This window comes from Bidens hawaiensis, unplaced genomic scaffold (genome assembly GCF_021521415.1).
Source record: "Bidens hawaiensis isolate Kalapana, Puna unplaced genomic scaffold, B.hawaiensis_p1.1 tig00036808_1, whole genome shotgun sequence".
NCBI lineage: Eukaryota > Viridiplantae > Streptophyta > Magnoliopsida > Asterales > Asteraceae > Bidens > Bidens hawaiensis.
Window position 1 is genome coordinate 78806 of NW_027505441.1, and position 10130 is coordinate 88935.

Here is a 10130-nt window from a genome sequence, read left to right on the forward strand (position 1 = left end):
GTCACTGAGAAGGGGGGGGTTCCTCCTTGTGACCACCCTCCGGCGTGAGAATCAGACTAGATTGCTCTTTAAATATAAAAGTATATTAAGAGATTGCTAGAGCAGATATCAGGTATATTATGATAAGATATGATAAGATGAGATGGTCATACCATTTGTGGTATTTATAGCCGAAGGTAGGTTTCCAAAGAGGTATGGCCGGCTGCAACAGTGTTCCTGTTCTACCAACAGTAGCCTACACACGTGCCCTGCTGGTAGTTGGTGGGTAGGTAGCGGCTGATAGTGACCAGGCCAACTGTATACTATTCCTGTTCCACCAACTGACGGCTACGCACGTGGTATGGCAGTAGTTGGTGAGTAGGCAGCGGCTAATAGTGATACAGTACAGGAGCATGCTGCTCGCCATACTGTATCAGTGAGCTGTCGTATCTCTGATCAGATCTTTCGCCCATACCTCGTCAGGTACAGTAAAAGATCCTTCAGTATACGGACTGGCTTATTTGGGCGGGAGTATTCCCCCTCCCGCCTCTGTGCGGGATTGCTCCCGGCTTGGCTCATTCCTTCAGGTGACACTGATCGAGAGCTAAGTGCCTTGTGCGTGTAGCCATGCTGCGCGGGTGGCCTTCCCTAATGGCTTGTATCCGAGGCTGCGGGGACAGGCGGAGTCCTTCACCATTGGGAGGCATTTCCTGCGGGACCAGCTTGCGTACTGCGCGTAAGGACGTCACGTCTCTGAGCATGGTTGGTCCTGCGGATCCAGTTGGTCTCTGCGCAGACGTCCCTGTTTAAGGTGAGTCTTGCGGGTCCAACTGGGCTCTGCTGGGACCTACCTCTTCAAGTCCCCCCAGTCCAATGTTCTTCTCATGAGTGTTTAATAAAGTGAGGTGAACTTTTGGACTTGAGCAAAGGGGTTTTGAAAAGGGTTTTGTAAGGTTTTCCATGGGGATTCTTTCCGCGGAAGTCCTTGTCACTTGCAGAAATGCCCGAGTTTCCTGCTTGGTCTTTGGGTATGATGCGGGTAGGTCTGTAACCTCCTCGCAAGTCAGGAGCATTGAGTCCCAGTTGTATGTATTTTCCATGAGGTTTTGGTAGTTTTGAACATAGTGATCAATTATGTTAAAACCATCAATTCCATCTTGGAACTTCCAATCAACGTAGTTCTCGACGTTCCCGCTATGCGGGGATGTTATTTCCGTTTCCGCAAGCATTGCCCAGAAGATCCTTCTTGGTTTCAATTCCCAGCGGAGCGCTAGGTATGTGAAGGGTTTTGCCTTGACACTGTACCTGCGCTCGTCTTACGGTTACTTTACTTCTAAGGTATTCCTGGCGTCAATTCCCTGCGGGTGCTTGGTATGTGAAGGGTTTCGCCTTAACACTGTACCCGCACCCGGCTTATGGTTACTTGTTTGCCAAGGTACTTGGCTTCAATTCCCTGCGGGTGCTCGGTATGTGAAGGGTTTTGCCTTAACACTGTACCCGCAGCCGGCTTATGGTTACTTGTTTGCCAAGGTACTTGGCTTCAATTCCCTGCGGGTGCTCGGTATGTGAAGGGTTTTGCCTTAACACTGTACCCGCATCCGTCTTACGGTTACTTGTTTGCCAAGGTAAGGGGTATTTTCCCGCTTACTTTTTAATCATTTTGAATTTTGAATTTTGAAATTCGAAGAGTTGGTGGAAGGATAAGAACAGTCCAAACCTCTGAAACGTCGTGCGACGGTTTCTTCTGACTGTCAGGACGTGCAGGAAGTTATGGTGACGTGACAGAACATGGTCATTCCAGTCGCTTTTTCAGGCGCGTGGGCGTGATTTTTCTGGCGCGTGGCCGCGAAATTACTGGCACACGTCCTTTCAACAGCTGTTGCCAGCCTGCTTTTTGCCACGTGTCATAGTTTCATTGCACCTTCGATTTCTCTCTCCTCCGCATTAAATTCACCGCATTAATTGCGATTACTATATAAAGGGGAAGAGAGTTATCTGTAATTCACACTTTCACCTTTCTTCTTCTTCTCAAGTAATTTCCGGCAAATTTTTCTGTTCAGTAAAGCCTTACTCTGAAATCTTTTTCTTTTTTCCACCATGTCTTCTCATGATACTGATGATCAGAAGACTGCTGGCGAATGCCAGTGTTCTCTTCCTGTCGATCTGTACCAGTATATCGTCAGGAAGTTCATGCTCGAGTCTCTCGAGCCTGAGTTTCCTGAACCCCACCATACTGTGTACGATGCCCCTAGTGGCAAGATCGGGGTTTATGCTGCATTCTTTGTCTACGGAAACCTTAGGTTTCCGTTGACAAAGTTTGTGTACCGTGTCCTGGAGAGGCACGGTGTGCACCTGACAGAGGTGCACCCCATGGCCATTGCCAAGGTCCGGCACTTTCATTTTTGGGTGCTGAACTTTTTCCCAAACTGACCTGCGTGAAGGTTTGTCACGTTATTGGGTTCGTGCGGGTAGGACCGCCTTCCCATGCAATGACTTCACGTAATTATGCGGTGAAAACCGGCATATTAGTGTTCAGAAAAGTATAAATGTAAAATCATCAGCTTCGGTGTTAAAGAGAATCATTTCCATTAGAAGTGGCTCTTGGCCTTTTCTTTACAAATTGGAATTGATTTACATGCAGACTGTGTAAATGAGCTCCCTTCCATGTTGGGATGGGAGTGCCATCGAGCCGATACGCACCTGGTTCGGGATCTCGTTCTTTACGCAGCATGTAGTCTCGATTTTGAAGCTGGAATTGATTCGTGTTTTCCCCAGCTGGGGTTCTATACGCACTCGCCTGCTCAGCCTTTATTACGCCACGAGGTGCGCGAGCGTCCCATCTCTGACAAATGCTTCGACCATATCTTTTACATCTATGCATTCTTCAGTGTTGTGGCCCTTTGTCTTGTGAAAGTCACAGTATTTGCTTCGATCAGCATCGTGACGATGTCGGATTATTGGAGGCTTTGGCCATGGGAGCTCTTCAGTGGCGAATATCTCAGTGACGCTTTTGGTGAGAGGTGTCCATCTGGAGTTCCGGTGCGACTGTACATTATCCCTTCCGCCCAACCGATGTTGCAAGCCGGATGAGGTGTCAAAGTTTACCCTTGACTGCCAAATGCCTAGCTTTCGTTTTTTATTTAGTCGGGCGGTGAGGACGTTGTCTTCTCTCGTCCTCTGGGTGTAGAGGTTTGTGCTCTGTGGGAGATCTCTACCCAGTTGTTTCTCTGTTTCCGCATAGCGTTTTGCTGCTGTCATGATGCCATCCCATGTGGATGGCATGCCATCTTTACCCGTTAGGGTGCGGATGAGCTCTGGGTCATGTGCGCCCTGGATGAAGGCAGCGCGAACAAGATCTTCGCTGATATTGCCCAAACTTAGCTTCTTTGAGTTGAAGCGAGTGATGAAGTTTGGCAGAGATTCATCTTCCTCTCGTATGCATTTGAGGATTGTCCATTGCTCCTCGGTATACTTTCGTTGCTGGCTGAAGTGTTGGCTAAACTTCTGTTGGAAGTCTGCCCAGTCGTAGATGTGGTTGACCGGTAGACGATCAAACCAAGCTCTAGCAGCCCCAACAAGCGTCATTTGGAACATGTAGCACCACGTGGGTTCCGTCCAATTGCTGACGGTTGCCCCCGCTATGAACCTGTTCAAATGATCGTCTGGATCAGATAAACCGTCATATGTGCCTATGTTGGGCATTTGTTTGGCACTCTTTGGGGCGATTGATTCCGCAATGTCCCTTGCAAACTTGGACATTCCTGCATTTGCAACGTTTGGTCTGAACGTTTTGGAGAAGTCTCGTGGACTTCCACCTGTGCTTTTTGGTTTGAAGGCTTGTCCAAAATGCCTTTTCGGTTGGGATTCCGTTTCCTTACGCTTCCCTTTTGCCTTATGGCGAGGGTTCGCGTCGGAGTCGGATTCCTCCGAGTCATCCTCCCAGTATTCGAATTCGTCGGCCTGTTGCACGGAACGCAAGCGTTCGTCCAGCTCAGCCTGGAATTCCTTTTGTCGTGCCTCCGCCCATGCCTTAACTTCATCGAGAGTCTGGCGGGGGAGTCTTCGTTTCTCAACCTGGGTACCGGTGGATCCCAGTAGTCCATCATTTACTGCACTTGCCCCAGCTTTGGTAAGTGGGGTAGTGTTCGTAAAATTTACTTCACTTGCCCCGGCTTCGGTAGCCGGGGTAGTGTTCGTAAAAACTGTGTTGCCGGTATTCCCCCTAGTAGCTGGGGTTGTGGTTACCGGTATTTCTCTAACCATCTTTGTAGAAGTTTGAAAAAAAAAACTGTGAGAAAAATAAAGTTCTAGCTTTATGCACGGATGGCGCCAATGAAGAAACACTAACCGGACCCCGGGCAGGTTACTGGTAACCTGGGGGTTAGATAGATGTTTCCCACGAGGGGTTAGACCCTTGGAAGATGGTTCTTCTGATAACCTGCAAAACAGACACCGTGAGCTCGTCACTGAGAAGGGGGGGGTTCCTCCTTGTGACCACCCTCCGGCGTGAGAATCAGACTAGATTGCTCTTTAAATATAAAAGTATATTAAGAGATTGCTAGAGCAGATATCAGGTATATTATGATAAGATATGATAAGATGAGATGGTCATACCATTTGTGGTATTTATAGCCGAAGGTAGGTTTCCAAAGAGGTATGGCCGGCTGCAACAGTGTTCCTGTTCTACCAACAGTAGCCTACACACGTGCCCTGCTGGTAGTTGGTGGGTAGGTAGCGGCTGATAGTGACCAGGCCAACTGTATACTATTCCTGTTCCACCAACTGACGGCTACGCACGTGGTATGGCAGTAGTTGGTGAGTAGGCAGCGGCTAATAGTGATACAGTACAGGAGCATGCTGCTCGCCATACTGTATCAGTGAGCTGTCGTATCTCTGATCAGATCTTTCGCCCATACCTCGTCAGGTACAGTAAAAGATCCTTCAGTATACGGACTGGCTTATTTGGGCGGGAGTATTCCCCCTCCCGCCTCTGTGCGGGATTGCTCCCGGCTTGGCTCATTCCTTCAGGTGACACTGATCGAGAGCTAAGTGCCTTGTGCGTGTAGCCATGCTGCGCGGGTGGCCTTCCCTAATGGCTTGTATCCGAGGCTGCGGGGACAGGCGGAGTCCTTCACCATTGGGAGGCATTTCCTGCGGGACCAGCTTGCGTACTGCGCGTAAGGACGTCACGTCTCTGAGCATGGTTGGTCCTGCGGATCCAGTTGGTCTCTGCGCAGACGTCCCTGTTTAAGGTGAGTCTTGCGGGTCCAACTGGGCTCTGCTGGGACCTACCTCTTCACCAATATAATAATACTATACACAATTACACATCCACTTGCTCGCTCTTCAGTCTTCACATTCATTCACATAAGTTTCTTGACCAACCAACCAGTAAAAATGCTGAAATGGTGTGTGTGTGTAATAATATAAATTTATATACTACATCCCTGATCCTAATCCATTTCTCATTTCTTTATATTATTATTCCTTCCTCCTTTACTTTACTTTTCAAACCCCAACTCAACTCATCATATTCTTCATCCTTCACAATAACATCCTCCATGGATGATTCTTCTTCACCCTCCCAACCCAACGGCACCGACAGATCAACACCACCACCACCACCCAATCACATCAACGGTCACAACCACCCAACATTTTCACCCTTAGGATCTTCCAATTTCATCGGCAAGCATCGCTTGGCTGCCATCATTTCCCAACAGAATCAACAAATCCAAGTCATTCAGGTCACTTATTATTATCATTATTATTCACAATTCCTTGATTACTTAAACTAATAATATTTTTTAATTTCAGGAAGAGCTGGATCAGCTGGAGACACTTGGTGAATCATCACTTGTGTGTCAACAGTATGTGAATTTACTAATAGTTAGTTAACTATTACTTGAATTTGATTAAATACTGGCTGACGTGTAGGCTGGTGTCAAGCGTTGAATCAAGTACAGATGCTCTGCTACCTGTGTAAGCCATTTTGTCCTCTTCCTACATCCCAATATCTTATTTTGTTAGCCTTTTCACTTTTAAGTTTTAACCCGAACCCCAAAAAAACACTAACCCATACTGAAACGGGTCGGTTCTTGGGTCTGATTTCTAGGTTTCGGGTCAGTCTGGATAAACTTTTTGTTTTAAGACCTGATATTATTATTATTTAGTATAGCAGGATAGACAATTCGCATTCTAGCCGTCTTATATAGAAAAGCCCTCGCATTCCATATGTTCACATTCCACCTGTTATGTTGGTTTATTATTTGGTTATTTATGTAATTTATGTTACAAGTTTGTATTCTTAGATACTCGAAACCCGATTAACCCAGCCTGGAAAAACCCGAACCCCAATAACACAAACCCGAAAAAAACCGTTAAGAGATTTGGGTCGGGTTTCGGTTCTAGATTTAAAACTTTGAAACCCAAAGAACCCGACCTGAAAAACAAGCCCGAGGAACACCCCTACCAATATCTACTTTTTAGTTCAATTTGAATTTGTTGCGCACAAGACTGTTAAATATTTAGACTTTTAGGTCTGTTTGAGTTAGTTCGGTTTGAATTTGTAGTATTAGTTGATTTTGAAGAAGACTTTTGCTTATATTTCAAGATGAACAGGACGCGAGGGCCGGCTGATGGTGGATGGGATCGATGGTTTCAAAGAGCGAATCAATCTTCTTCACGAAATCGCAAACGTTGGATATGATATAACTGTTTGTTTGATTGCCACTTTCCCTCTCTAATTTTTGTAAATTTTATTTCCAAAGTTTAAAGAGTTAAGTCCATAATAATCATGAAATCATGATATTTTGGATTTATGACAGCTCAAAAAATGGAAAACGGATATTGTAAGCACTTTATTTTGTTTGTTAATTATGGCATGAAAGAGTTTGTTTTTCAAGTTTACTTGTATTACAAACATTCAAACTTATTCCACAAGTAGATTTTAGTTTGAAACGCTCAATAGCACATATCGTGTGCAAAAATTAAAAAACAAGCCGACTGAACGTGTTAGTAATATTTTGACCCGTCGAGTGGACTGGCATTTGACGTTTTACCTTTTAGGAATATCTTGTTTGACCCATCTAATTGACTGGCATTTGACCCACTTGACCCGTTTCCTTATAGGAATATCTTGTTTGACCCGTCTTATTGACTGGCATTTAACTCGGTTGACCCGTTTCCTTTTAACAATATCTTGTTTGACCCGTCTAGTTGACTGGCATTTGACCCATGTGACCCGTTTCCTTTTAGGAATATCTCGTTTGACCCGATAAAAGATAAAGCTCACCTAAAGCACATAAGTAAGTAATGGGTTAAAGAAACTGTACCCCATATAGAACAATAAACAGTACTAACACACATAGTATGATTTAAATAGTATGATTTAAACTTTATCATACGCACTTAATTATGCATAAATGAGATAAAAATATGTACAACCATTCGGGCAAGCTTACTTGCAACTTACAAATAATATAAACTCCGGTTACTATGTAAAAGCAATGAAACTCCGGTTACTATGTAAAAGCAATGAACCAAATGATTAAAAGCAAACTAAATTTCAGCACCATCATTAACAACTCCATCAGCATGATATTCAGTGGCGATAGCATCACCGCCCGCAGCTTTAACATCATCAAAATAATCCTCTCTTGCATTATTGGCCAACATGAGCGAAACAAGCCAGAAAAGAGCTGCATCGAGAGCTAGAAACGCGCCACCACCAAGCAGCCCGGTTTTTGCTGTTGGGCAAGCCGTTTCAAGGTTGTAATGAACATTGCTCACAATGTGTTTGTGCTCGGTAATTGTGGGCCATAACAGCATTGCCATTGCTAGTCCAGTGGAGCCCCTGCGAATTTGGTGCAAAAACAATATTATCACAATTTTTAATCTAAAAAGTATTCAATATTAAGCCTTAAGGAGATGATGTTTACTTACAAAGCAATGAGGAAGAATATGAAGAAACTGGTGCTTTGAAACAATGCAGGCCGAGGAATAGACTTCCCTTTGTAAGGATAAAATAAAGACCACCCACCAGCCAAAGTTGAGAGAACAAGAAACCCGAATGACAAATATCCTAATACCACCGTGGGGTCTGCTGGATACTTGCAGATAACAACATCCTTCCCTGTGATCGGGGTTCCGGATGCAGGCTGCAAATACAAAACCAAAAGATCAATTAAGTTGTTTAACTATATAACGAATAATAATACCTTCTTGTTTTCAGCAATAACACCGAGTATGAATGATATAACTCCAAGGGTTCCAACAACTACAGACATTAATTTGGTAGTAATCTCCATCGAAGCTTAAGTAATTTAATTCACTGTGTGGCAATCAACCAATGATGAGAAGAAGTAGTTAGTTATATTAATATAAAAAAGATATAAACGTAGTAAATCATGTGTCAAGAGTGCCCAAATCAAGTCACTAATGTACTTCTATATATACACCCAAGAAACGCACACAAACATACTGTAAAATCTCAACTTCTCAGGTATATATATATATTTAGCCTTGATGCATTCACATTCATACGTTAATTTACATATAAATTAATCACATAATACTCATGTCTATTTTTGTTTTATAGTTAATAATTTTGCTTAAATCTATATGATAGGATAAGATTTGTCATTAAAAAAAATACTAAAAACCTTTAATGAACAAAAATACAATAACAAACATAAACAAACTCTTTATCCAACGTTCACTAACACAATTGACAAACATGTCCCTTTACACCAAAAAGGATGCAACTTTGATAATCAAAGTGTTTATAATCCCCTAATTGAATCTTGAAATTAACAAGAACTAATTCTACTAATTGATTTGGGTTTACAAAATCCTGGCATCTATAAAGCAAAAAGTTGTGATTTTTAATAAAACATTAATAATTCAAGGTGGTAGTTACCTCTAAGAATCGACGGAGATAAGTGAATGTGGGATGAATATAATCAGTTCAGATATTTTATAATCAATGATAGTAGAAGTCTTACGTAAATTACAAATTGTCAAATTCAAATTGCCGTGGAAATTGGATTTGTAGATGAGATTTTAGAATCACCGATGAATTCGATATTTTTTGAGATACAAGTTTTAGATATGATACACTAATAGTACTCCATTACCGAACTAGCTACTTTTGGTCCCTATCCACTAACCACTATGGATAGTTTTTATAATTTAAGGAGTGATTTATGGTGTTATAAATAATGGAGAAAAAAATGCAGTAATTTTTCTATATATTTGAAAAGTTAATGTAACACCTTATAATTTTTTTTAATATTTTTTGAAAGTGATTGTGAGTGAATGAGAGAGAAAAAATGATGATAAATGTATAAAGATAATATTATATAATTGAAAAAATTAAGAAAATATAATAATTTTTTAATGTAATTTTGAATTTTGAAGATAAAAGAATAAATGAGAAAGCTATGCTCTTATTAACAAGTATTGAAGGCCCCATTTTGTGGTGGGGTTATAGCAGGGTGATGGGAATATATATGTTATCTGGTATATTGATGAATTAATATAGGCAATCTATGCTTTAAAGTTCCTTTAATAATTATAATAAGTTAAGGGTGTGTTAGGGATTCTTTACTTGAGTGAAAAGAGACTTCTTGTTAAAAGACCTTATTAACTTATGAATTTTTTAAAAGAAGTTTAAAAAAAATGTTTGGATTAGCTTATATGTTGGAGAAAACCAAAATGACTAAAAAGGACACTCTTTTTTAAAAGAAGTGTAATGGGGTTTGAAGGTTAGAAGGGTGTAATAGGTAAATCAAGCCCATTAAGTTAATAAGTTAGAGATTCCTAACTTTTCAAAACCCCTTTATTTTGCTTTACCCATAAGTTAAAACCCATAAGGCCTTATGCTTTGCCAAACACCTTATACACCCTATTAACTTCTTAAAAAGCTTATAAGTTATAAGTTGATGAAAATAAGGAATCCCAAACACCCTCTAAATAGAAACAATTAAAAATAACTAATTGCATAAAAACATACAAGAAAAAATATTATTAAATATTTTAAAAAATATTTCTATTAAAGTGAAGGGGTAGAAACATAAATCGTTTAAAGAAAAACAAACTATGAAAGTTCAAGGGTCGTGATTACTCTATTAAAGTTCATGGGTTAAAAC

General features: G+C 41.6%; 2 protein-coding genes across 2 annotated transcripts; one reads left to right on the forward strand and one right to left on the reverse strand.

Annotated features, from left to right (window-relative positions):
• The first annotated feature begins 5524 nt into the window (after positions 1 to 5524).
• Positions 5525 to 6910, forward strand: LOC143613205 (guanine nucleotide-binding protein subunit gamma 2-like). The gene is made up of 4 exons (XM_077086980.1): positions 5525 to 5726; positions 5797 to 5849; positions 5917 to 5961; positions 6601 to 6910. The coding sequence occupies exons 1-4, from the start codon at positions 5541 to 5543 to the stop codon at positions 6686 to 6688; spliced, it is 372 nt and encodes a 123-aa protein (XP_076943095.1). The 5' UTR covers positions 5525 to 5540; the 3' UTR covers positions 6689 to 6910.
• Positions 6911 to 7503: 593 nt separating this feature from the next.
• On the reverse strand, positions 7504 to 9042 carry LOC143613204 (uncharacterized). Its single transcript, XM_077086979.1, has 4 exons — positions 8900 to 9042; positions 8199 to 8311; positions 7924 to 8138; positions 7504 to 7834 (listed from the first exon to the last, which is right to left on the reverse strand). The coding sequence occupies exons 2-4, from the start codon at positions 8286 to 8288 to the stop codon at positions 7540 to 7542; spliced, it is 600 nt and encodes a 199-aa protein (XP_076943094.1). The 5' UTR covers positions 8289 to 8311; positions 8900 to 9042; the 3' UTR covers positions 7504 to 7539.
• Between the last annotated feature and the right edge of the window lie 1088 nt (positions 9043 to 10130).

What these genes read in the sequence shown, in the direction of transcription:
- LOC143613204 (XM_077086979.1), bottom strand. Translation starts at nt 8,288, where the DNA reads ATGGAGATTACTACCAAATTAATGTCTGTAGTTGTTGGAACCCTTGGA. An exon ending in TTATTGCTGAAAACAAGAAG is followed by an intron (nt 8,139 to 8,198) that starts GTATTATTATTC and finishes TTGTATTTGCAG; the next exon opens with CCTGCATCCGGAACCCCGAT. An exon ending in ATATTCTTCCTCATTGCTTT is followed by an intron (nt 7,835 to 7,923) that starts GTAAGTAAACAT and finishes CCAAATTCGCAG; the next exon opens with GGGCTCCACTGGACTAGCAA.
- LOC143613205 (XM_077086980.1), top strand. Translation starts at nt 5,541, where the DNA reads ATGGATGATTCTTCTTCACCCTCCCAACCCAACGGCACCGACAGATCA. An exon ending in AACAAATCCAAGTCATTCAG is followed by an intron (nt 5,727 to 5,796) that starts GTCACTTATTAT and finishes TTTTAATTTCAG; the next exon opens with GAAGAGCTGGATCAGCTGGA. An exon ending in ACAGATGCTCTGCTACCTGT is followed by an intron (nt 5,962 to 6,600) that starts GTAAGCCATTTT and finishes CAAGATGAACAG; the next exon opens with GACGCGAGGGCCGGCTGATG.